Source organism: Mustela nivalis (assembly GCF_964662115.1).
Source record: "Mustela nivalis genome assembly, chromosome: 10".
Lineage (NCBI taxonomy): Eukaryota > Metazoa > Chordata > Mammalia > Carnivora > Mustelidae > Mustela > Mustela nivalis.
This window is the reverse complement of record NC_139029.1, coordinates 104,863,138-104,890,664: the sequence shown is the minus strand read 5'-3', so window position 1 is coordinate 104,890,664 and position 27,527 is coordinate 104,863,138. Positions and strand designations below refer to the sequence as shown.

The 27,527-nt window shown below is 41.3% G+C and overlaps 1 protein-coding gene and 1 long non-coding RNA gene across 6 annotated transcripts; one reads left to right on the top strand and one right to left on the bottom strand.

Annotated features, from left to right (window-relative positions):
* Positions 1 to 951: 951 nt before the first annotated feature.
* Positions 952 to 27,527, bottom strand: SLC16A4 (solute carrier family 16 member 4). 5 transcript variants are annotated; one of them, XM_082687484.1, is made up of 10 exons: positions 27,337 to 27,527; positions 26,039 to 26,137; positions 19,975 to 20,107; positions 18,777 to 18,920; positions 18,448 to 18,609; positions 16,689 to 17,174; positions 14,105 to 14,316; positions 13,024 to 13,117; positions 9,072 to 9,120; positions 1,241 to 1,384 (listed from the first exon to the last, which is right to left on the bottom strand). In XM_082687484.1, exons 2-10 carry the CDS (start codon positions 26,123 to 26,125, stop codon positions 1,372 to 1,374), a joined length of 1,380 nt encoding a protein of 459 aa, XP_082543610.1. In that variant the 5' UTR covers positions 26,126 to 26,137; positions 27,337 to 27,527; the 3' UTR covers positions 1,241 to 1,371. The 5 variants fall into 5 exon arrangements, 4 of the variants coding, with proteins under 4 accessions (XP_082543608.1, XP_082543611.1, XP_082543610.1 ...); XR_014299757.1 differs by lacking the exon at positions 9,072 to 9,120 and adding an exon at positions 11,067 to 11,277 and having other exon boundaries at positions 1,304 to 1,384; XM_082687482.1 differs by lacking the exon at positions 9,072 to 9,120 and having other exon boundaries at positions 952 to 1,384; positions 27,337 to 27,526.
* LOC309842762 lies at positions 16,028 to 20,401 on the top strand. Its single transcript, XR_014299760.1, has 2 exons — positions 16,028 to 19,250; positions 19,465 to 20,401. It is a non-coding gene; the product is annotated as an uncharacterized lncRNA (long non-coding RNA).

Here is a 27,527-nt window from a genome sequence, read left to right as displayed (position 1 = left end):
TTAGGTCATGAGCCTGGGGTCCTGGGATCTAGCCCCATGTTGAGCTCCCTGCTTGGTGGGGAGCCTTCTTCTCCCTCTCCCTCTGTCTTCCTTTCTGCCTGCTTGTGCTCTCTCTGTGCCCAATAAATAAGTAAAATCTTTAAAAAACAGAACAAAACATAGTTTATCTTTCATTAAAAGCTACTTATTCAACCTTCATGTAAAACTTGTAGTACCTTTTTTCTTTTTTTTAAGTTTTATTATCCATTTGAGAGAGAGAGAGAGCAAGAGCATGAGTGCATAGCTGAGGGGCAGAGGGAGAGGAAGAGAACCCCAAGCAGATTCCCTGCCAAGCGTGGAGCCCAATATGGGGCTCGATCCCACAAGATCATGACCTGAGCCAAAACCATGAGTCAGACACCCAACCACCTGAGCCACCCAGGTACCTCTGAAACTTGCTATTAGAGCTATTCAAATGATTTGAAATAAAGGATTTTTCTTTTAAAGATCTTATTTATTTGTCAGAGAGAGAGAATGAGAGTACACAAGTAGGAGGAGCCACAGGCAGAGGGAGAAGCAGGCTCCCCACTGAGCAGGGAGCCTGTGCAGTCTCACAACCCTGAGATCATGACCCTGAGCTGAAACCAGGAGTCAGGCACTCAACCAACCGCACCACCCAGTTGCCCCCCCCCTCCTTTTTTGGCAATTCTTTTTATTACATAACAATACACATTTTTCATATAAAATTTAGTAAACAAAATAATGAAAACAGGTTACTTCTAATTACTTCTAATAAAGAAGGATAACTTTCTGGAGAATGTATATCACCATACTAGTCACTCAAAAAGGCTTTGATACTCATTCATATTTCAGAGTTCTAGTCAGCCAGTGGCTACATTTAATACTTCTTTAAGCTAATGAGAATGGTTTTTCATCTTCACATATTTTAGTGGCTGAATTATCAAGGCACCATTGAGAGTTTGGTCAATTTTTTATTAAGTACATTCAGATTTTTGCTTAATACCTAAGGTAGTTGTTTTGACTGATAAATATTTTAGTCTTTTTGATTAAATACTAACAAAGGCTTAGTTTAAGTGGCTATTATTTTCTCACTATTAATTAGACATTCCTCAGAATGTGAAAGCAAAAAAGAACCTTAAAAATGGTCTTGTTTGCCTTCTCATTTTACAAATGAGGAAACTGGCTTCTTCCAAGCTTTTGTTTCCAATGACTTCTTAGTTTAGATTGTGTTCTGCTTGATTGCAGTCCTTTTCCTTTCTGGTCAGGCTGTTTTTCCATCTCTCAGCCAGTGGTACAAAGAATAGGGAAACTGAAGAGAGGAGAAAGCATGTGCCAGAGAAGTAGAAGGAACCGGTGTATGTCTGGGTGTGATCATATAACCAGCCTGGAAGGAAGGAGTGGTCTCTGTTAGTGAAGCAGACATTTCAGGTAGTAGTTCTCAGCCCTATACTGTGTCGAGGGAAGGAGCCTTTTCTCTTTGCTAGTATGTATTTTGACCCATTAGGAAGTTAGTCTAGCTGCTTGCCTTATTTTCTGTTGATGAAGGTAAATCTGTTCCACCTTGTTAAGGATTTAACCCTGTGGGGGAGAAAGTCATCGTGGACTCAGAACTCATCTGCCTTCTTACAGTTAGGGATATATACCATCTGATTTTACGACATATATATATATTTATATTTATATTTCTTAAATCTTATTTATTTATTTGACAGAGAGAGACACAACAAGAGAGGGAACACAGGCAGGGGGTGTAGGAGAGGGAGAAGCAAGGTTCCCACCAAGCAGGGAACCCAATGCAGGGCTCGATCCCAGGACCCTGGGATCATGACCTGAGCCAAAGGCAGATGCTTAATGACTGAGCCATGCAGGCACCCCTGTGATGCTTTTTGTTTTGTTTTGTTTTAAGATTTTGTTTATTTGAGAGAGAGCACAGAGAGAGGAGAAGCAGACTCCCTGCTGAGCAGAGAACCTGACGTGGGTCTCAGTCCCAGGACCCCAAGATTATGACCTGGGCCGAAGTTAGACGCTTACCAAACTGAGCCACCCAGGTGCCCCTGATTTTACGATGAATCTTATTAGAAGGTCACTGTTCTTACAAAGAAAATAATAGTGAATTACTACTACTTTCCAAAGAAAAAAGTGATAGTAGTATCTTTTTTCCCTCACTGAAGCTACATTTCCAACAGTGTGCTAGTTGTTGGAGGAGAGAATGGTAATGAGCCAAAACAGACGTGCTCCCTGCCCTCACAGACTGTACAGTTTCATGTGAGTTGGGTATTAACTACAAGACTTACGTATGTCATAAGGGCTATGAAGGGAAGGTTCAGGAGGCTTTGAGAGCATGTGAAAAGGAAGTGACTGCTTGAGACGCCTGGGTGGCTCATTTGGTTAAGTGTCTGCCTTCGGCTCAGGTCATGAGCCTGGGGTCCCAGGATCCATTCCCGTGTTGGGCTTTTTGCTTAGCAGAAAACCTGCTTCTCCCTCTGCCTGCCACTCCCCCTGCTTGCATTCTCTCCCTCTCTCTCTCTGACAAATGAATAAATGAAATCTTTAAAAAAAAAAAAGGAAGTGACTACTTAGATGGGTTAATGATGACTGTAAGTCCCTCTGAAATCAAATGTTCTTTTAAAGGAAGAATGAGTGGGTACCATTGGCTAATGGCACATACCAGAACTTTTTAAATGAAACACTTTTCTTAAACTGAGTGGCAAAGAATATTTGTACAAGGAACTGGCTTTTAAACATTGTTGTACAAGTCAGCCCTGTGAAATGGCAAATAACGTCCTAGTATCATTATTGTGATAGTTTGACCTCCAAGGCTTTGTAAAACGGTCTTAGAACTTCCAGATGTCCACTGACCACACTCAGAACCTCTTTTCTAAAGTAGTATATGCATATTATGTTTGTAGATACAAATTGGCTTTTAATCCCAAAATACCTTAAAAAGTTAAAGCTGTTATTTGATTATTTATTCAAAGAAGTTTTGGTGCTATGTGCCAAACAGTTCTAGGTACTGGGGGTATATCTGTGAATGAAACAGATGGAAATATCTGGCCTCATGGAGTTTTATGTTGTATCTTTTCATTTATATTTGGAACATGATTTCTCACTGAATGTGTAGCAAGTGAGTGTGTATACCCTCTTTTTTTGGTCTGATTGTGTATGTCTTTATCTCCTTTACTTTTTTTTTTTTTTAATTTGGTTCTGATATAAACATTTAGTTTTTTGTTTCCTGTTCTTTTGTTTTTTTTTTTTTTTTTAAGATTTTATCTATTTGTCAGAGAGAGAGAGGGGGAGGGAGGGAGCGCAAGCCAGGGGAGTGGGAGAGGGAGAAGCAGGCTTCCTGCAGAGCAGGGAGCCCAACATGGGGTTTGATCCCAGGACCTTGGAATCATGACCTGAACTGAAGGCAGAGGCTTAACGACTGAACCACCCAGGTGCCTCTAAGTTTCCTATTCTTGACATAGTGAATAAATGGAATGCTTTATAAAAGCCTCTTAAATTTAGCTACCTTTAACTTGCTTTTTACCTGTTAACTCCTGTTGGATCAGTGACCTCTAACTAGTTAAATGTTTCTCAGTGTTAAGCAAAAAAGTAGAGAGAAACTGACTAGGACAAGTTTTTGTATTAATGTTGATTGTGATTAGCCTTGAGATATCAAAGAGATGGGTAAGTTACAGTCTCAAATTTCTAGAAAGGAGGAAGTACAGAAAACACCAACATGCCTTCCTATTTCCCTTGTCATTCTTGCTTTACTCCCACCAGTATAGCAGATTTATCGAATTATAAGGTAAGCATTAGAAGTAATGGTCTGGAAAAGAGTAGTAATTCTTACTTAAGGAAGTAGATTGTGCTGCTAAAAAGTCAGGAGGGTGTAGGTAAAAATAGTGGAAAATGGGGGGTGGTGATGGTGGTTGACTATAAATCCTAGAAAACTGGTAATATGATTTTCATAAACACATTTAAAGTCAAAATGTTTCTGAAAGATGAAAATATATTTAATATATTTTCTTACCAGGGCAGGGAATTATTTAGCATAATTTAGAACATTCCCTGTATTTCCTTGTGAAATTTAATGAAATAATTAGTTTTAAATCTGTTTCTCTTGGGGCACCTAGATGGCTCAGTTGCTTGGGCATCTGCCTTTGGCTCATGATCTCCACGTCCTGGGATTGAGCCCTGTGTTAGGCTCCCTGCTCATGATCTCTTTCTCTTAAGTAAATAAAAATTAAAATAATAATAGTTAAATCTGTTTCCTCTTATTCTTACTTGATAATTGAGATAGTAGTAAACTTTAAAAATTCTATTTCTAAGATCCAGTTGCCATTCGGTAGGTTAATCCTGTGCTGCTGAGTATTTAGTTTTATATTTATATTTATATTTATATTTATAAAATTTGCAAAATACAAATGAAATGTAGAGTGTAGGGTTATTTCATATTATTGACTGTTTTGTGAATGTATTAGCTGTTATAAGCTTAGATTTACATGGCTACTAAGTAAGTTAAATTCAGAGCTTCGTTGGTATTGAAATACCTATTTGGTTAGAAAAATCAGCCTTTTCCCACCACCAAAAGTACAAGAAGACTGTATATTTGGTCTGATTTTATTAGATCTCTGTGCTTTTTTGGTAGCAGTATGGAAAAGCTGTGTACAAATGCACTTTCAACCCTAAACAGTTCAAGGCTCCTGTGGGTATATATTTTTTTAATTAACATATAATGTATTATTAGCCCCAGGGGTACAGGTCTGTGAATTGTCAGGCTTACACACTTCACAGCACTCACCATAGCACAGAACCCTCCTCAGTGTTCATAACTCCTCCACCTTCTCCCTCCCTCCCTTCCCCCAACAACCCTGTTTGTTTTGTGAGATTAAGAGTCTCCTATGGTTTGTCTCCCTTCTGATCCCGTCTTGTTTCATTTTTCCTTCCCTACCCCCCAAGTCCTCCACTCTGCCTCTGAAATTCCTCATATCAGGGAGACCATATGATAATTGTCTTTCTCTTATTGACTTATTTTGCTCAGCATAATACCTAGTTCTATCCACATCGTTGCAAATGGCAAGCTTTCTTTTTTGATGGCTGCATAGTATTCCATTGTGTATATATACACCACATCTTCTTTATCCATTCATCTGTTGATGGACATTTAGGTTCTTTTCATAGTTTGGCTCTTGTGGGCATTGCTGCTATAAACATGCGGGTATGTTTTTAAAAGAAAGGATTGTTGGTAGTTAAGAACCTATCATAGTCTAACTACTTTATTTTTTTTTTTTTTATAGATTTTGTGTAATCTTTTTTTTTTTTTTTAAAGATTTTATTTATTTATTTGACAGACAGAGATCACAAGTAGGCAGAGAGGCAGGCAGAGAGAGAGGAGGAAGCAGGCTTCCTGCTGAGCAGAGAGCCCGATGTGGGACTCGATCCCAAGACCCTGAGATCATGACCTGAGCCGAAGGCAGCGGCTTAACCCACTGAGCCACCCAGGCGCCCGTAGTCTAACGACTTTAAATGTAAACACCTAAGTTGACATTTAAAAGACAGGGTTCCTTTGTGGTCCTAGCAAAAGCATTTTGAATGATGGAGAAAGACAAGATAATATACTAGCCATGATCCAAAGGAGTGTTGCATCTATCTAAGTGTCTACTGCATGGAGCCAGCAGTCTCAGGAGTAGTGCACTAGCAGCTGGTACAGACTGCCTAAGCTATAGTGCCGTGTAAGCACTTCCTCATTGTTTACAGACTACCTGCCTCAGTCTCATCTGAGATGCGAGTTCATCGTGCAGAGTCCTTGGCTTCCCTTAAGCATAATTCATCATGGGGTGACCCAGTCGATTCTTACGCACAAGAAAATTGTAGTCCAAATTATTTTCCTTTGCCTCTGGCTCTAACCCTTATTTTAAGCAGGGATGTCTAATAATGTTTCCTTTTGATAATTGAAAACAGTTAAGGACGTAGGGCTCAGCTTCCATAAACAGTTTCGCAAATGAGTTTTTTTAATAGTCTGTCAAACTTGATATTAAAATAGGATTCTAAATTTTTTTAGACGTCAACACTTTTAAACTATTCTGCATCATTTTATGGGCAAAGCTATACATATTTAAAAATAAGGGTAACGTCCTGTCTAAAAGTACCTCTGGGGCACCTGGGTGGTGTGGTTGGTTAAGTATTTGCCATCAGCTCAGGTCATGACGCCAGGGTCCTGGGATCGAGCCCCACATCAAGCTGTCTTCTTAGCGGGGAGCCTGCTCCTCCCTCTCCATGCACCTGCAACTCCCCCTGCTTGTGCTCTCTGTCTCTCTCTCTCTGTGTCAAAATAAATAAAAATCCTTAATAAAAAAATAGTGCCCCTGATATCTCAGAACTAGATTGTTGAGCTGAGTTATTAATCCTTTTTTAAATTAATTAATTGATTTTAAGAGAGAGGGCACTGGAGCAGGGGGAGAGCCAGAGTGAGAGAAACTCAAGCAGACACAGTGCTGAGCATGAAGCCTGACACAGGGTTTGATCCCATGACCCTGAGATAATGACCTGAGCCAAAATTAAGAGTCAGATGCTTAACAGACTGAGCCACCCAGGTGCCCCATGAATCCTTTTTATTAGGATTACTACTGTAGGTATATTATTGGTTATCTTGTTAAAACTTGAAATATACCCATAAGGCCCTTAATTCCCAAGTTCCTGGATGCTAGTTCAAATTAGTGGTTGAGAATTCCGTAAGTGACTAGTGGGTGTTGAACCAGAACTTCCAACTGTTGGGCAGACTTCCAAGGTGTAGAGAGACAATGATCTTGTCGTCACTGGAGCCACCAGCTGGCTTACTACAACCTGAGCCAAAACCAGGAGTCAGCTGCTCAACCAGCTGAGCCACCCAGACCCCCCAAACCTCACTGCCTTTTAAGACAAGAGCTCTCTAAAGTCCCTATGTAAGGAAGATTTATCAGGAGTACTTTATGCAAGGAATTTCATTAAAAGGATTGTGCCCCTGTGTTAGGATTTTGAAGCTTGATTTTTTGCCTTTGTGAAGAAAAGACTACTCCACCCTGGCCCTCTTTTTAACCATAGTAGAGAACTATTTGTAGTTTATTTTTGAGATTTTTGTAGGGATTCATTAATCTTAGGAATACTGAATCAAATTACAATTCTTTGGGGCCTTATTGTTTATGGGGAAAATAATCACATAGAATTAATGATCTACATTATTTTCTTTTGGTTCTTCAGGGTAGAATATATTCCTCAGGATTTAGAGTATAGAGAACTCTGCTCTGCCTTCTTAGTTATCTCTACCTACCCCAGCCTCCAAAGTGGATTTATAGCAAATCAGAAGGTTGAATTGTTTTATTTATTTTCCAAATAAAATTTCAAGTCATAGAGAAGTTTTCAACTGATTGGCCAAGGTGATAAAACTGTAGAGGGCAGGGTTGATAAAAGTGGAGTGAGGAGCCGGAGGGAGTTATTTGTTTCACATTACATCTGAAATGAGGCTCCAGTAGAGAGAGGGAGTGACCATTTCATGAGGAGATGACAAACTTTGATGGATGAATTTCCATTTTAGCCATTGTCTGCTCTTACAAAACACAGATGAAAAATTAGTGTAAAATTGCCAGTTTCCCCCCATGGTATTTCTGATGAGGTGGGAGGCTGACAAATAATAGCAAGATTCTCTTTTTCTTTTTAGGAACCCTGTAACTTACTCTGGAATAGAACTAGCTTATAGTTGTTCAGCTTTAGAAATGGCTCTCCTTGAATTTGTAAAAAAAATAATTTTTGTGAAATACCTACGACTTGATAGAAGCTTCAATATTTTTTAAGGTCATTTTTATTATACCACAGCTCGGGATACCTTTATTTAAAGGTAAAACTGTGTGTGTGTGTGTGTGTGTGTGTGTGTGTACGCGCGCGCGTGTAAAACACGGAATGTTACTTAGCCTTCAAAAAGATGACCCTTTTGCCACGATGTAGATGGAACTAGTGAGTATTAATGCTAAGCAAAATAAGTCAGTCAGAGAAAGACAATCAATCATCGTAGGATTTCACTCATATGTGGAATTTAAGAAACAAAACAGAGGAGTCTAGGGGAAGGGAGGGAAAAATAAAATAAGATGAAATCAGAGAAAGAGACAAACCATAAGGGACTCTTAACCATAGTGAAAAAAACTGAGGGTTGCTAGAGGGGACGTCGGGTTTGGGAAGGGATAAATGGGTGATGGGCATTAAGGAGGCCACGCAATGTAATGAGCATTGGGTGTTACATACAACTGATGAATCACTGAACTCTAACTCTGAAACTAATAATATACTGTGTGTTAATTAATTGAATTCAAATTAAATTAAAAAAAAATAAAGGTAAAACAGAGTCAACCAGTTTTCACAATAACCAGGTTACAGTGACTTAACCAAATTTTCAATTAATGAAGTAGAGAAAAAATGTACATTCTAATAATTCTAAATTTAAAGGTTCTAGACTATTGTCCTCCGTATTAATTTCTGGTAATGTATGTGACAGTGCTATGCCATGACCCAAGGTGCTGTGGAAGAATTACAAGAATAACTTTTGTCTTTTCTATGTTCCCCATAGCAGCTAGGAGAGTGCTGTGCTAGTAAGTTGTTTGGTAACTCTTGAATGAATTCCAGGTTATAATCAAATAATTAATGATGAAGGTTTAAGGGAGTTTTCAGATTGTATTTGTGATTGGCTTAAATATATTAAAATATATATTAGCATAATAAAAGGATTTATCAGTTGGCAGTGGGTGGGGTATGTGGAAGAGAGTGGAACTGCATTTAGTTTTATTTTATAGGCAGCTAATATGGGCCCTTGGTAGTTTTATTTTTAAGTGAAACATTTTATTTTTAAGTGAAACATTAGCATTTTTGAGTTTACATATCAGATGCCTTAGAAACACGATTAGAAATTTCACATTCCTGTATATATGTTGGGGAATATGATTATATGCTTTGTTTACTTAAGGCATGACTTTTGTTTTTATATTGCTTTTTGCAGGTTTGTTTTTGTTAATAGGGATTAATTAGAAATATAATAAGGTTTTAAAATACTAATTTTCTACAACCTTCCAAGGCCTCCACCTGGGCCAATTTGTAGCTCTGGATGCCATCCACCTGTAAAAAATAGTACTTGGGTTTGAATGAGCAGTGACATTTGGCTTACACTTAGGTCTGTTGACCACCTTTGATCAGGAAACCTAGAACAATCCTAAAAAACTCTCCTAATCTAAATCAGATCCTGATATTAACTAACACTGAATTTGCCATGGAGTGTTAGGAATGGCAGGGACTGTGGGATGGAAGAAGTAGTGTGTGTATGAGGAGTCATTTTTCACTTTTTTCCATTTCAGTCCCTGTCTGTTGTTTTCAGTCAAGATCTGATACATGTGTTGCTACTGTGTTTCTTATATTCAGAGTTAATGAAGGTCTATAAATAATTTTCTTGCCCATATACTCTATTTACATTTTTTAAAAGATAAGTGTTTTTTATTTTATTTATTTATATTTTATTTATTTATTTGACAGAGAAAGAGAGATCACAAGTAGGCAGAGAGGCAGGCAGAGAAAGAGGGGGAAGCCGGCTCCCCGCTGAGAAGAGAGCCCGATGCTGGGCTCAGTCCCAGGACCCTGAGATCATGACCTGAGCCGAAGGCAGAGGCTTAACCCACTGAGCCACCCAGGTGCCCTGATAAGTGTTTTTTAAAAACTCAGTCAGACGATTCCAATGGGTTTATTACACTTTTTTCTTCTTTCCTCAAATTATTAAAATATGCTGTGTAGGACTAACTTGGCTTTTCTTTTTCATGTTCATACAAGGAGAAGAATACTGTTAATGTAATTGCTAATACAGTTTTTAACTAGTGTTTTAACTGAGAGTTATTGTGAAAAATTTTACTGTTTGCTAGATTCCTAATTTAAAAGTGCCTGTAATCTTTTATAGGAATTTCAGCTTTTGCAATTTGATAATAACAGAACTAGGTAAGTACAAAGTGAGCATCTCCTACATTGGGAAAATCTCAGTTTGGTGAGAATGTAATATTTTATAGCCAGTAAGCCTTTTGATTTAGTTAAAGCTGAAGATGATAAAGTGACTGCCCATAACTGTCCAGAGCCAAGTGAATCTGGAAATCAACATCTTTGATGTTTCTTTGGCCCTTGCTGCTGGAGTCAAAAGTTAGGAGCAAGTCTAATGGCCTTTGTAAAATTCTCTTTGTGGTTTTTGATTCACAGAGGAATGGTTTCCTTGAGTAAGGACTTCACTGAAGTTTGTCCCTTTAACAAGATGCTTAGCGTAATGTTGCAGTCCGTGAGAGATCCTGGTATAGAGAAGGAAATGTAACTGAATTTTATATTATTATAATCCTGTTTAAAATACTGTGAGGAACTCCCAGACTAAAAATCTATATATAAGCTATCAGCAATAGCCTATCACTTCCTTTGACTATTTTGTAGAATTTATAAAGTTTATGATCGCCTGGATAATATCCTCAGAATTAGTGGGTAAAAATTCTTCCATTAGCTCTCCTTATCCTCACATATAGTGCTAGGATACTGTGGACATTGGGTAATAAAAGGCTTGTAAATTTTTTTTGACTCACTGATCATAAGAAATGTTTTACGTCACATATATTTTATATGACATAGGTCTGGGTGTGATTTTTTTTATATGAACTAAGTGTTTAAAATAAAGTGATACACAGTGTTTTTTAATCTGTTCTGTTGTAGCCCGTTTTTCTTTTCCTAATAAGATTTATTTATTTATTTTTGAGAGAGAGAGAGAAAGTGAGAGTGCGTGCACGTGCGCACCAGTGGGAGGGACAGAGGTAAAGAAAAACTCAAGCAGACCCCATGCTGAGCACTGAGCCTGACACGTGGCTCAATCCCAGGCTTGAGATCACTACCTAAGCTGAAACCAAGAACGACTGAGCCACCTAGGTACCCCTCGTCTATTCTTTTTCATTAAAAAAATTAAAAGGATCATGACCCAACAAATTTGATTCAAGACCCACACACACATCTATTGTTCTTTCCTTTAGAGTAATAGTCCTCACAGAACTTGCCTTGTCTTCTCATGTATTGAACTCTTTCAATATTTTAAGATGTAGGAGGTGCCTGGGTGGCTCCATCAGTTTAAACGTCTGCCTTCTGCTCAGGTCGTGATCCCAGGGTCCTGGTTCAGCCCTGCTTAGTGCCCCACTAACATGGGGGAGCCTGTTTCTCCCTCTCGTTCTGCCCTTCCTGCCCGCACTTGTGCATGCTTCCTCTCTCTCTCTCTGAAATAAATGAAAATTTAAAAAAATAAACAAGCATTTTAAGATGTATATAAAACATACAAAACTTGAAATCTCTAAACATGTTACATGTTTTTATCATTTGGATAAGATACTCTGTGCTCTGGTATTTGTTACCCCCCTATATTTGGGGCCTAATAGGCTTGGAACATTTCAAGGCATCCCTGGGATGGCTGTAGAAGAAGGATCAAGATTGAGAAGATGCGTCGACAAGCTGTATTTGAGTTCTGTTTTTTCTAGCTCGCTGACCTGGGCCCCAGCTGTAGAGCACTCTGCTAAGGGTGTCTAGTGTTTAGTCTCCTATTACCAGCCCCTACATCACGGTTGTGAGCCTGACTTTAAAATTCGACGCTGCTTTCCAGGTGTGAGGTGTAGGCTGAACTAGACCAAATGGGCAGAGGTAGGCTCATAAACAGAAGTAGGAGCTGGCTGTATATTTGTATAACCGTTTTCCTTTAGAAGAGGTACACCTAAATTGAACCTCAGGTAATGGTATGTTTTTTGCCATCCAATAATAATTTTTGTTGCTAATTTTATACTTTCCCTTTTGCTGGTTGCCTTTTCTAGGTCTTAAATTTAAGTGCAAACCTAAATAGTATTTAGTTTTTAAACAATGATAGTGAGGCAAGATTGTATCTTTTTCTGTCTCACTTCAGGACTGAAGGAAGTAAAAGAAGGTTTTAGGCTGAATGCCTTTTTGTGGATGATTGGAAATGCCGTAGTAATTTGGACATTTAAACACTGAGAACCTGTAGTGTGTGAAATACTGAAGTTTAAGTCTGTTCCCTAGAAATATTTCTGTGTAAGTAGTATTTTCAGAGTCTTAGATTAAGTTTAGCGAGCACAAAATGTCCTTTAAGTTAAAAGTGCATACAAAACAATGCTTTAGTCTAAAGCTAGCTTAAATATCAGAACTCCCTCAATTTTTCCTATACTCATATTTACTAGTCACCAGTTGTTGGCCTCACACATCCTCTCCGCAGAGATCCTGGCCTGTAGGTCAGGTATCCTCCCACTTTCGGTCCAGATAGGAGATGGAGGGCCTCCATCATCCCTCTTAGGAAATCAGAGATGTTGGGAAGCCCTGGACAAGCTGTGCTAGTAGCACATCTGAACAGCAGAGGGGTCAGAGAGTCTTCATGGTCTGTAATGACTCCTGCTCAGATGAAAGATGCTAGTGGTTGGTTGGTTGGTTGGTTTAAGGCATCATCAGTTTTCGAGAATCTTCTAAAACTCTCAATTGTCTCCCAGGCAAGGAGTTATACATACAATCCCTGCTCTAAGACTCTTCAAGATATTGTAAGAAGCTGCTTAATTAACCACCTATTATATGTTGAGTGAATCCTCAGATTCTCCTGGATTAGTGATTGAATGTGAGAGTGAGTGTAGGAACAGTAGAGATGTCTTCAGGTTTCTAACCTGATACTGTTATTATGTGTTACCATACATAATGGATCAGCATTTTCTTTCATAGTTATACATACAATCCCTGCTCTAAGACTCTTCAAGATATTGTAAGAAGCTGCTTAATTAACCACCTATTATATGTTGAGTGAATCCTCAGATTCTCCTGGATTAGTGATTGAATGTGAGAGTGAGTGTAGGAACAGTAGAGATGTCTTCAGGTTTCTAACCTGATACTGTTATTATGTGTTACCATACATAATGGATCAGCATTTTCTTTCATAGCTGTTGAAGTTTGCTCAGAATGTGGTTAAGCTGTTACCTGCTATAGGTGGTCCAGAAAGGACAGCGCCCCCAGCAAAGAAACCGGCAAGTCCCAAGAACCTGTGTACTCTAGAATTCCCAGACAGATCAACCTGTAGGGATTAGAATCCAGTGTTAGCCATATTGAAGGCAAAACTCTTGTTGAGACCTATGCCTGCAAAGGGATAAATACTATGAACAATTGACTTCTGAGGTGATTTTGGATGGCCTTTTGCCTTGGTATCTTATAAGAGCTGAGGCAAACAGGGAAGAGTTACTGTGCCAGGCAGGCAGTGTTTTCATTGTATAGTAAGGAACATAGGGTTTCTTATTTTAAATCTTTAAGGCAACACAGGGGTACCTTTCTTCCTTGATCCTCACGGCTCTTCTCTATTGGGAAATGGTATTTACGTTCTGATCTGACAGTGGTATTCTCAAATCCACCTATGCTAAATACCAGCCATTGGTTTGTAAGAAGTCAGTTTTCCCAGGTTGATTTCAGCTTTAGAAAGTTTTGATTTTTACATAAGCTTCGTATAATATCCTACAGCCCTTATGAATATTGACTTCAGGTCAGAAGAATCCATGAAATATTTGTATAAGTATTTTCGTTCCTTTTGTGCCCAGGACTTGAAGTCAGTTTGGGGTAAAAGTAGAGGAATTGATCAACATCCCTATTAAAGTACATAGGACTAGTCTGAACAAGAGAGAATCCACACCGCTCAGGAAGCCCCTTTTTTTCTCATGGAATTCCTCAAGATGGTATCTTAGAAGGAGCCAAAGAAATTTCTGGAGCTGAAGGAAACAAGTAAACACAACCCTGCCTAACCTTTTGGGAGACAGAGCAGAGTAGAATCCTGCTGATCCCTTTTTTGCTTTCATTTCTTTTTTGTCTCATGTAGATAGTTCTCTCACCATTCCTCCCGCAAAGGTAAGATGAAAAGTGGGTAGGATACAGCACCAGGGTTTCTGAGGCCTTGCATGTCATTTTTTTTTTAATTATAAAATTAATACCGAATATGTAATCTCTTTGGGGAGGTTATTATTAATACTTGCTTTTACTAAATGGTTTAACAGTGTTAATGAGTATGTCTACTCACCAGTACAGGAAGTAGCACTGCCAGGTAACCACCAGTGAAAATGGCAAAGAAGACGGTATAGGTCATCAGTAATGGAAATGTGGTGGCCAGAGGAGCAAGCAGGTTAGTGATGCCGCAGAGGATGAGGTAAGACTTGTGGTAATGATACCTCTTGATCCAGTTTTGATCAGCAACCCATCCAGAGATTATCTGACTGACTGTCTCAGTGATACCTGGAACAAGATTGAGAAAACCTTGTGATATCCGAATTCCATTTCCCTAGCCCCTTTGGAAAGTGTAACTGCCGAAGACCTCTTTTCCTGAGTAATACAACTTCTTCCTGAGGTGAGGACATCTGAACAAAAAATGGTCTCATTATGTCTCAGTAGATTCAGTCATTTATTTACCCACTCCAAATACATTTAATACAGTGGCAGAAAGACTCCTCCAGAGCTGGGTAGGAGGCCCCTCAGGTGTTTTGTTTGTTTGTTTGTTTGTTTTTATCCTCATCAGGTTTGGAAAGCTTGTACCACCTAACTGGGAATCCCTGGTTACAGAGACCTGGGCACTTAGGCGGCCTTCCTCAAAGAGGTGGTGCAGGTGAGGGAGTGAGAGTTCTAAAAGACTGGTAGGCCCTCAGGGCGGTGTGCTGGGGAAGCCAGATGGTGGAAGACTCGACATTATAAATAATAAAGTCTTATGTTGAAAAAAATAGATGTTGGGACTTTTTCTTATGCTTGTACATGATGTTTTGGTAATTAAAGTGCCCCTGTCAAGGTTATTATGCTTGGAAATAGGAAATCTGTTTTGTTTGTTGTTTTGTTTTGCTTTTTTGGGAAATAAGTAGGAAATCTGGAAACCTGGGATCATTTTTTTTTTTTTTTAAGATTTTTATTTATTTATTTGACAGAGAGAAATCACAAGTAGATGGAGAGGCAGGCAGAGAGAGAGAGAGGGGGAAGCAGGCTCTCCACTGAGCAGAGAGCCCGATGCGGGACTCGATAACCTGGGATCATTTTGAACATTGGAGCTATGGTGTAAACTTGAATAAAATTTAAGTACCATGTTTTCATTCAGTTTCACGGTAACAGAATATTCTTTTTTTTTTTATCGATTATAAACTAGTGTAGCAGTTAAATAATAGAACATGTTCACCAAGAGTGGCATGAGCTACAGTTGCTTTGTAGTGTAAATTCTTAAATTGCTTCACAAAAAAGGGAGGGGGGCAGAAAATGCATACTACTATTTCTATTTTTACAGTTACTTCCTAGGATACATATGGAAACTTTTTGTTATGCTCTTTGGTCCCATTGATAACCTAATCTGATCTCAATTGATGACTATCAGACATTCTACTAAAAAAATTTAACTATGGGGACGCCTGGGTGGCTCAGTTGGTTAAGCAGCTGCCTTCGGCTCAGGTCATGATCCCAGCGTCCTGGGATCGAGTCCCACATCGGGCTCCTTGCTCAGCAGGGAGCCTGCTTCTCCCTCTGCTTCTGCCTGCCGTTCTGTCTGCCTGTGCTTGCTCTCTCCCTCTCTCTCTGATAAATAAATAAAATCTTTAAAAAAAAAAAAAATTTAACTATGTATCTTTCCTTGTGTACACAGGCTTTAGTTGACGGAAGTGGGAAGTGGGGTATCTTTGCGGTTGGAATGGCATATAGTCAGTTTTGTAAGGATTGTGTAAGCAGTCTTTTCAAGAAATTAGGGAGAGAAAAGTTAACATCAAGCTACATAAAATTACCAGATATTTAGAACAGTCCATGTCATCCCTTTAATTTTTTTAGGCTCCCTATTTTGTCCGTTGAGAGAATCCAGATCTTCTGAATTAAGCATTTTTGTCTCCTTACAATTTTATAAATACTCAACTAAAATGATTGTTTTCATTTTTAACTTAACCTTGTAATTATTTTTAAGTATCAGCCTGGTCCATTAGTGAGTGGCCTTAACAGGCATATTTATCTGTCTTAGTGCGAATGCAAGGGCAAAAACTTTTAGCTACCCATACTATAGAACATAATTGAATGCTTATGATGGGCCAGGCACTATTCTAAACTCTACATGCATTGATCATTCAGTCCTGATAACCTTATTATCCCTATATTACAGATGAAGAAATTGAGGCACAGAAAACATGCGTAACTTGTCCAAGGTCCTACAGCTAGGAAATACAGAGCAAAACCTGAACCCAGGAAGTCTTAAGTTCTAGAACCAATCCTTTGAACCTCCTCCCTGTGCTGTCTGCCTATGATTTTTCTGCTTCCTGGAGGTGGCTTTTGCCAGCTTTTTAAAGTCACGTATTTATGCCACAAATACTAAATGTGTACTGTGTCAGACAGACACTGACATGAAAATGAACGAGGCTTGCTTAGGGGCCACTTTCTGGTAAAGAGCACCTGTGTGCAAGGTGTGGTGACAGATCTGTGGAGGGACAGGCCTGGTTCTCCCAACAGCCTCAAAAGATTTCCTTTTTTCTGGCCCTCCCATAACTCCTTTTTTTAAAAAAAATTGTTTTTCTTTAGTTTTTTATAGAATTGGATAAATTTTTGTAAAATAAGTTCAGTTTTCCTTCTGAGTTTGAGGTCAAAGTATGCTTTCTTACCAGCTACAGAAACCAGGAAGGAGGCATCCATGATGTCAATCCCTAGTGTTCTGGCTCTGGCCACCAGGTGGAAAGTAGGGATGAAGTATGCCAGCTGACTGAAGAGAAAAGACCAGGTAAATATGTAGAAGAAAGGATTTTTTAAAAGGGAGATGTCACAGAGTTTTTGTTTATAGCTGCATGAAGTAGCCTCTTTCTCATAACTGTCCCCATTAGGCTCATTGTTGAACTCTTCGTACTGTGAGACTATTAAATTTGTCCCATGTTGTCTGGCCTTTTGCGTTGCATTCTCCGTGATGGTGGCCTCTCGTGTCTCATCGCAGGATGACATTTCGGTCGTGCCCACTGCCTCTGGATTACTTGCAGACCAGCTGCTGCCTTTATTTTTAATATCAGAATTGTTCTCGCTTTTGATATGGATGGATCTTAAGAGCATACTTGAAGGCACCAAATTTAATGTCATCCCTCCAAGTAGTATAAGGGCACCTAAATAGGGGAGAGACAGTGAGAAGTTAGGTTAAAAGTTACCCATCTCATTTCATAATACTCTGTTCTTGGGCTTAGAAGGGGCCCCACTATGAATATATTCAGTCATAGTGCAATAATTCCTGAAAACACTACTTTGTCCCCTAAATTTTACTGAAGTATCTACATCTGTTGACTTTATTTTTAGCCCTACACACCACTGTACCCTTGTGAAAACAGGGCGTCCTTTGAAAATAGAAAACCAGAAAGCTGCACCGGGAAATTACCTGGAGGGAGAGAGTGTTATTTGTGCAAGAGAAAAAAAGAATAGTTTTTGTGGGGAGTCCGGGGGGTGGGTATTTGAAATGTTAGAAAATTACTGTGTGTTTTCAATAGGGATTTAAAGTATCCTGAAGTGGGGATATAGATTTCAGGACAGAAAATACAGAATTCTAGAGTTAGGCGATGAGAGTCATTCAGAAACTGCTTTAGAAGAGGGGCCTGCCTTTCATATCATTCCATTTTTAATTTCCTTGAAAGAAGACGGATGTCAGTCTTGGTTTCAGCGTGGTCTGACCAAAGCTGTGGGTTGTGTGCGATGTTTCCAGAGATGGAATTGGCTGTAGGTTCTGCTATCCTGTCTTAGGGATTTGCCCCCTGGTTCAGTTTGCCATGAGACCACTGGTAGTTTTTCACTTGGGAAAGGAAAGAGGCAGCAAAAAGGCTCTGTAGGTAGAAACAGGCTTATGTATATCCCTATAAGTGTACATGTACATATATTTTTCCAGTGATTTAAGATTATTAAAATCTGAATATTTTAGGTCAGGCACAAAGAAAATTGTGGAGTGAATGGTTTCATTTGTTTGTGAAAAATTTATATATAGATGATGGTGTAGAAGAGATTAAGGTCTATTTTAGTGAGTCAGGTGGCGGGGCATTTTTTAAAGAGAATATTTGAAAAGAGAGTGCTTCAGTGGTACAAGAGGAGAAGGGAATCTGTGTGTCCCCAGGAGTATCACTTTCCCTGCAAGGTGTTTCTCCAGAGTGGCCTCCATCCCCGCAGACGTGAATCCTGTGAACTCTGAGTTGCTTGTGTGGTCTGTGGTGAAGCCTGCAAATAGTCAGCATGTCTTCTGCTGTGTGTTCTCCGAGGAAGAGGAGGCACATGTTTACTTTACTGTAGAAGTCCTGCTTATTTCTTCCCTGGCTCAAAAAGTCTGCACTTCCCGCTCATTCGAGGGAGAGAGCTGAACTTACCTTGTGGAGTTGATAGTTCAGACACAGAGTGACTTACCTGTCCAGTCATACAGATCTATCAGGATTTTTGTAAAAGGTGCTATCAGAAATGTCAGGCCCATCCCAGAACGGGCAATAGCTGTGGAAAGAGCTAATCGTTTCTTGAAGTATTTGATAGTTACCACGGCAGCTGTTTGGTACAGGAGGGCAGAACCCAAACCTAAAAAGAACAGTAGCTTGGAATCACATGAAGTGGCTTGGTACCAGATGAACTATTCTCCTGGACCTGAGATAATATAAGTAGGCTTGTTGGGTCCATGGACAAGAGAGTAAAAAGGAAGGTTCCTAGTTTCATATTCTACAGTCTTATTTTTATAGTGGACTCACCAGGTAAAAGTCCCATAGTCACACAAAGAAAGGGGATGTTAGTAGCCAAGCTGCTGATTAGATATCCACCAGAAACAAGGAAAACCCCGAGAATGGAGGCAGTCTTCTCTCCAGTTATTTCACCAATAATGGCAACCAGGGGACCTCGGAAAAACGAAGAAAGGCAAGTACTAGGTAAATACACTCTGGCATTTCTTATTTTCTGATGTGCAATTTAAATGAGCAACTGAAGGAAAACAAGAGGACTTGACTTTGGAATATTGTGTATCCTTCAGAAAGGTGTCTGTTTTGGGCTTCATAATATTCCCAGTCCCACACTACTGTACTTTTTGGAAAAAGTTGTTTGTTTTAAAGAGGTTTGCAAATGGGTTTGAAAAATGCATTATAAAACCACAAAACAAGGGGTGCCTGGCCAGCTCAGTCAGAAGAACATGTGACTCGATCTCAGCGTCATGAGTTCAAGCCCCACATTGGGTGTACAAGATTTTTTTTTTTTTTTTAAGATTTTATTTATTTATTTGACAGAGAGAAATCACAAGTAGATAGAGAGGCAGGCAGAGAGAGAGAGAGAGGGAAGCAGGCTCCCTGCTGAGCAAAGAGCCCGATGTGGGACTCGATCCCAGGACTCTGAGATCATGACCTGAGCCGAAGGCAGCGGCTTAACCCACTGAGCCACCCAGGCACCCAGGGTGTACAAGATTACTTAAATAAGTAAAACCTTAAAAAAAAACCCACAAAATGAGATTGCACCTAGTTACCTATGACTAGAATAAGATTCGATCATTATTCTACTCTGTCATGTTTGAGCCCCAAATAGAAGTAAGGGAAGACGAATTGGTTTGCTGTATTTTGAATATGCTTAGATGTTGGACTTTAAGAACTTCGTGGTCTGATTTCCCAGAGAGACTGGCTCACTGAACCTGTGTTCAGGCACTGTGAAAAGAAACAAGGCATGAAAAATTGAATCATGGACTTTAATAGTTGGATTCTTAAGCTTTTTTTGAACCCCATTTCTTCTGATTTTGTCAAGCCAAGAAGAGGCCAAACACTTCGAGTCTATAACTGTTATCAGCTTTACCTATTAATGAATCTGGGTTTTAGCAATGCTTCAGCCTTAAATGACTGACAGACAAATCTTCTCAGGATTGCCCTTTGTGGTGCTTTTCCTTGGACAGCAAGCTTATTGCCGGCTTTATACCTGCAAAAAAACGAAGTGATGACATGATGGATCCGATCCAGCCAGTTTGTTCTGAGGAGCTTTCAAATTCTTCTTGGAAGACCACAAAGAAAATGGCGAATGTCTTGGTCATCCCCATCAGAAACACGTTTACCTAAAGCAAAGCAGACCAAAGAGTCCAAGTCAGGTGGTGAGTGAGCCATCACAGAGAAGGTTACAACTGCTTACGCTTCTGACCCCATCCCCCTGGCCCCAGGTCACCAGTATTTACCAGTGTGTTCGTTGGTTCGACATTATACATTTTGTATTTTGTGGGGCGGTCCTACTCTTGGAGTATCTAAGTGCTTGACACAAGAGCATCTCCTTCAATCCTCATTACAGGGCTCTGGCAATCAATGTATTCTTTGGAAAGTGAGGTTTAGAGAGATTAAAAGTCATTTGAACTTGATATGGGGGTGCCAGAGGTGAGATTTGAACCCAGATAGACTGACTCCAGACCAGACACTGTACTGTAATGTCAGAATCGTATCTGTTAAAGACAGCTAGTTGCATTTAACTCTTGTGAGAGAAGCACATTGATCCAAAAGATGAATTGTTCTCATCGGTTCTTAAATGAGCTTTGCTCACTTTGCTCTTAAACTGAGTACACTTCCTCACTTGGTATATAAATAGGGTGGCCCTATACCGTCCCAGTGGAAACACTGGAGGGCAGAAGGGAGCACTACTAACTGATGCTAGACTAGCGAGCGTAAACAGGTTGGAGAGTCAGCTTCTGGTTGGTCATGTGCCCCATCCTTCCTTTTGTCCCAGCTAACCCTCCTTGCCAGCACTACCCTTCTCCCTCCCACTAGGAGGAATATCCCTTTTGAGGTCAAGTTTTCTTTCTGTGACATGCTAACATTTGTTGCTTAGAATTCCCAGTACACTGGGGGCAGTACCCTGGGATCAGCAGGAGGAACTGGAAGGGAAGCCACCAGGCCAGAGTCTTGGGGCACGCAGCACAGGAGCCATGGGCACTCACTGACTCCAGGGGCTTCCAGGCTTCGCCTTTCTTTTTTCAGCGGCTTTAGCTTTCTTTAGCTTTTCTCTGCTTTCAGCCTGGCCACGCATCACTTATGAACCACAGACCCTGGGCTTCCTTTCACTAATTCCACTTTCTCTGTCTGCCTGGTGAGTATTACCCGCTGTCATTGACTCATCCCACTCTGTACCTAGCCATAGACAGTCATTCACTTGAACCTTAAGATGCCCACATATTCATAGTGTCATGGTGACGAGTACTGTTCTGAGATCAGCATGCCTTGGCCTGAATCCTGGCAGCACTTCCTCTGAGGGGTGTGACCTTGGGCAAACTACTTCACAGCAGTTAAGCTTTCTCTTTTGTAAAGTGAATGAAAAGGAGATACTATGCTCACAGAACTGAAGATTGAGAAAATTCAGATAAAGAATAACACTTAACACAGAAACTGTTAACTGTGGTTTTGTTACCTCCTATAACCGTTTTGCTTTCTCAAGAACTTCAGACTCATTTGTATTACCACCTTATCTAACTCAGGTCAACCCATCCAAAATTAGACTTTTTTCCCCCTTATCCCATACCTGGTTTTCCTTTTCATTTCTCCTTTCATTGGGATCAACCCAGTCTTGCTCACCCGAGTCAGAGATCTGCATCCTCTTGGGCCTCTGTTTCCCTCAGCCCCCACGTGCTACCTAACCAGCAGCTTCCCCCTCCAGCCTCTTCACTTGACTCTTGTTTCAAACTAGTATTTTTTTCTTGTATGGAGTAAGGGACTAAGAACCAGTGGTGCCCTGAGGTTCCAAAAGTCAGGCGTGGCGAGGAGGGGGTCCCTTCGTGCATTTTTCCTGTTTTGATTTGATAGTAGCACAAAATTGTCCTTATTCAGAGTGAACAATGCCACGGAAACCCGGGCTATCCATTCACAAGTGAAGAAGACATTTTATCAGGCCCTTATTCAGTCAATTTATAATCCTCCTACTCCTCAGAGTTGCTTCTATCAGGAACTGAGGCTAGAGAGCAGAGCAGACCTCAGGTGGACCCCACTTGTCTTGCTCAGTTCGGAATGCAGAGTGGCGATTGCAGCCTCTCATGAGCAGGAGACCCCACAATGAGGCATCATTCTGTAAAGTACCCTTCCTCTTTCTGTTGACTTGGGTTCTGTGCTGGCATCTAGATGGTGCTGACCTCTCCTTTCTTAACCACCTGAAATGGGCTAGCTCCTTGTCCCCACTCCCCCATTCCCAGTTCAGGACCTTTTCTTTCTGGTCTGTCTTTGATGTCTGGGCGGAGCAGCAGTGAGTGGCTGGGGCTTGCTTGTCTCTGACAAGTGGGTCTGTGCTTTCCACAGTGTGTCAAGAAAGCCAAGGACACAGCGTTTGCATCAACTCTCCCTCCCTCCCTCAACTTCTAACCTTCCAACTTTGTTTCTGTTTTGACTCAGATATCAAAACTCTTTCCCAAGATCTGGATTTTCCTTTGGTTATCCAAGGAGACTAGGTACGTCTATATTCTGCTACTGCTACTGCTACTGCTATTCTCCACCCTGACTTTTATCTAAGGTAGGTGGGTTTCAGCCCTGTTCCAGAGTCTATCTCACATTGTAAATGGGCTCACCCCAAAATACAAGCCCCTAGAAGTTCTCCCGTGGCTGACCCAACCCCCTCATTTTCTTTGCACCTTTAAGAGAACCCCCCCCCCCCCCCCCCGCCAAAACACACTCATACACAGAGCTCCCTCACCAGATCACTCTCATTAGAAATTGTCTTGGGAAAGAGGGCTGGATCAGCCAGAGGGGCCGCTTTTGAATAGAGAGCATCAGGCTTTGTCAGAAATGATTGGGTGATTGTTTAACAACAAATTCCTTCTACTCTGGCTCTCTCTCTCTCTCTTACCCCCCAGCTCTTCCTTCCTGGACTACACAAACTAGAGAACAGTCTGTTAGGTTATCCCTGCTTCCTCACATCCCACCATTGACTGTAGGGATGCTCAGCGAGGCTACCAGAGGCTTCCTTTTTGGTGAACTGACAAACCCCGCCATCTGTTCTGTGACATCCCGCCTCGGGCAGCATCTGTTCATCATTCTTTGCTCCTGGACATTTTGTTACTGGATTTTTCTCTTTTTCTTCCTTTTAAAATTTAAATATTTAAAATAAACATTTTATTTATTTATTTGACGGAGATCACAAGTAGGCAGAGAGAAAGAGAGAGGGAAGCAGGGTCCCTGCTGAGCAGAGAGCCCGATGTGGGGACTCGATCCCAGGACCCTGAGATCATGGCCCGAGCTGAAAGCAGAGGCCTAACCCACTGAGCCACCCAGGGGTCCCTTTTTTTTTTTTTGAATTCTTTTTTTTTTTTTTTTAAAGATTTTATTTATTTATTTGTCAGAGAGAGAGCGAGTGAGAGCGAGCACAGGCAGACAGAGTGGAAGGCAAAGTTAGAGGGAGAAGCAGGCTCCCTGCGGAGCAAGGAGCCCGATGTGGGACTCGATCCCAGGACGCTGGGATCATGACCTGAGCCGAAGGCAGCTGCTTAACCAACTGAGCCACCCAGGCGTCCCTTTTTTTTTTTTTTTTTTTTTGAATTCTTAATAATTGTTGAATGAGGGGCCGTACATTTTTATTTTGCACCGGACCCTGCAAATGATGTAGTCACCCCTGCCTGGAGGTGAGGGCTGTTAGCACCCCTTTTCTCGGAGGGTAAAGCTGCCCTTGAGAGGTTAAATCACTTGCCAGGGGCCCACAGCTACATGTCAGAACCAAGATGAGCCCTGGAGTATCTTAGACTCCATCCCTGTTTCCTCAGGTTCTGGCTTCTTGCTCATTCATTTTCCTCTCTCATGCACTTGACTTTTTAATACTAAAGGGCCTCCGGGCACCTGGGTGGCTCAGTGGGTTAAAGCCTCTGCCTTTGGCTCAGGTCATGATCCCAGGGTCCTGGGATCGAGCCCTGTATCTGGCTCTCTGCTCAGCGGGGAGCCTGCTTCCCTTCCTCTCTCTCTGCCTGCTTGTGATCTCTGTCAAATAAGTAAAATCTTTAAAAAACAACAACAACAAAACTAAACTCTACTGAAGGGTCTTTCCGTACCTCTCATTTATTAACTGGTTAAAACATAATTATTAGGCTAGTAATCTGAAAATAACATTTTGTAATAGGCCACAGGATAGACTATAGAACTGTTCTGTCCAGTATAGCAACCTGTACATGTGGCTGTTTGAATTTTAATATTAAATGAATTTCAGTATCATTTTAATTAAGTTGGGGGCTAATTTTCATTTTGTGTAATTTTAATTAAGTTGGATGCTGCATCAAAATATACTGGGGCTCCCTTTTTCAAATAAAGTGTGCATGGTTGTATATGGAGGGATCCTGGGGTCCCAGATTATGAGGTCAGGACTAGGGAAGGGGGTGTGGAGTTCACACTGGACTTGAACGTCCCCCTGAGGGTGTCTGTATGAATATATTGCACACTCCAGCTCCTTGTTTTATTTAGTTATTTAACCAAATTACAGTGTTTCAGCCCCCTACCCCTATAATGTAGGTTCTCAGTTGCACTAACCACATGCTCCAGGATTTTTCACTCACCTCCTTTCTATTGTAGAAAAATACACTTGTAACTCATGCAGACAGAAAGCCATAGTCCTGTAAGTATCCATGTACCACTGCAGTCACTTAGCCAGAGCCCATTGTTAACGCTTGAGGACTCAGTATATTCCTTGTGCTTCTGTCACCAGCATCGCATCCAGAAAAGTGGAACACTGAACGCTGTTTAATAATCTGGTTATTAGGCAGTGTTTCTTACCAGCAACTACATTAATCAAATAACCTCTCCCCAGAGGACCATGTCGGGAAAGTAAGACTCGTTACTGGGGAGAAAGGTGGGAGATCTGGAGACCCTCACCAGCAATGCTAGTTCTGCAAAGTCTGTGATCTGGGGATGTGGCCCAGCTCCTGGGAGGGCTCTTGGGCTTAGCCCATCCTTAGCTTCCTTATTAATAACATGTCTGGGAGAGCTTAAGGAAAAGTGAGTACACATTCTCGTAATGAAGCTAATGTTTAACTAATAGTCCTCTGGTAAGAGATTTGTATTACATAAATCCTGCCTGAGGACCTGTGCTGCTACTTTCCCCTCTGTCATTAGGGAGGAGGAGGTATGATGTTTTCCCATCGTCCTGTTCATGGGTCACATTGCGTCCTTGTATCACATTGCGGGCTGCAGGATTATTAACTAAGACCTGCAGTCCTGTGTTTGTGAGCCTCTTACTGTAGGGCAGAGCAGGGGAGGAGGACAGGAGGGAAAGGATACCTTCGTGAGTCCATCTCAAAGTGAACCGATTTGGGAACATTGATGTGGAATATGGAGCTGGTGCCACTGTTTGAGCCTTGCTTGGGGCACAGTTGGGATGGGACTCTCCAATATTCTAGAATGGCCATGCTGACATTTCAGATCACCATGTCTCACAACCACCTTAAGAGCCTCTGGGAGGATGAGAGTTGTTCATTAGGAAATGGGAGTGCCCAGTCTAGTTGCTTACAGAATGAAGGAGAAAAATCAGGTTCTGGTTTCAGAATCCACACACTTCTCTCCCTTTCCAGACATGTCAGAAAGACACGCTGGGCTGAATTATAGCACAAGTTAGGGTTGCAAGGATGGGTTGGGAAGTGGACAGCAGGCAGAACAGAGAGACAATGGCCCCAACCCCTGGGAGAGAGGGAGGTTGCTGTCCTGTGTATGCTGGGCTGAGCTGGGAACCCACCCAACAGCACTTTCCAGCACCTCCCACTGCTACTTCTGGGGTGCTTCAATGTATGATTATCTACACATCTTAATTGCTGTGCAGTCAGGGTAGAGCTGCAGGTGGTGGCTGGAACATTTTGTAGGTTTGGTGGTGTTAGCAAAGGGGACTGGAGGGGAACAAATTTGTCTTTCACTCAGGGAGGACATTTTTCTCCTGAGTTCAGTGTGGGCCACTGACTTGGGCAGCTATTGGCAGTTCCTGGCTTTGCTCTGAGCTTTCTTCCAGAGGAGCCTTCTTGGGGGCAGTAGAAAAGGGGAAAGTAAATTCTTACCAGGAAGAAATGAAATACAATCATCCATCCCCAGCCTCCATCCAGGGCTTCAGTGTATGGTTGGGCCTTCCCTGCCCTCTGCGTCATGATGCTCGGTCTCTGTGACAATACCAAAACAGTTGACTCAGTTGACAAGAAACTGATCTAAACTTCTAAACTTTATTTTTCTCTCTGGTGTAAAACCACTTGTAATTTTTGTGTAGCCCACCCCTTTAAAAATAGATGATTTCCTCATTTCTAAATTGTTGACGGGCTCTGATCTCAACCTCAAAAATGCAAGCAGGGCTTTGTATTGTCTTTGGGGACTTTTCTGGAGGCCTGCTGCCTAACTTCACCTGGCAAGTCCGGAGGCCTTTGACAGTTATCTTGGGGTATAGCCTTAGTTACATATAAGTCTGCCTAACTATTTCTCCTATCCCTGTTTTTTCCATAATCACAATCCAGGCAGAACCATGGGAGAGGTAAGAAAAAGCTAATGAAAGGCCATAATTTGAGAGACATCAAAGCCATCGCAGAGATATGAATGGCATCTGAAAGATTACCACTCGGTTTACTATTTCAGGCAGGAATTACAAAGGAGTTAACTACCAGCCCACCTCGCTGTAGGGTGGCCTGTATTAGCACTGGCCTCCCTGGCCTAGGTCTACAAGCCACATCCTAGGGGAAGTCATGCATCACCCTCTGGTCTTCTGGGTGAGCTCTTGACCTTAGAGAAATAAGGAAAGGAGGAAGAGCTTCGGGTTTAGGAATTTCCTTTACAAAGCAATTGCCAAAATGAAAATATTCTAAGGGACTAACTAAGTAGATGTGACAACAAAAATGCCGTGACCGTTCCTTGAATGAATCCTGGACCAGAAAACAAGTTGTAAAGGACTTCAGGAGGTCACTTGGGGGAAATTCTGGAAGTCCACTTCTGGACTTTCTAGTAGACCTGTGAAATCTCTTAAGAGTGGTGGTGGTCTTGTGGTTCTGCTAGGAGCATGTTCTTGGTCTCAGGAGTGCAGTATTCTAGAACCTGTATTATCTCCCAAGTGGTTCAGTAAAAATCGATATATAAAGAGAAGTAACAGAAAGAAATATAAATGTTCTGAGGATGGCATGCGGTATTCTTTATTTCCCACCATCAGATTGGCAGGCAGGCTGCTGCTTCCAGAATGGCCAGGCTGCGGCCAGCATGTGTGGAATGGTCGGCTGTCTGGTGAGCAGGCCGGGGAAGGAGGGCTGGGGGGTGGGCAATGCCTCTCATACAAAACATTACAGAAAAGTAACCCCAGCACACAGTCCCATTTTTTTCTTACCTTTGATGTGGTCTTCAGCAAAGGAATCCTTCAGCGATGAGGCAGTGAGGCAATCTGGGAAGAAAAGTATAGGATTTTTGACAAAGTGACTCCCTTTTCTAAGGCATTTCATTCGGCTGCACTGTGAACACAGGCAAGCATTCTAAGTCTGTGAGGCCGAGCCAGTGTGGTCACTCCTGCCAGTGGACTTT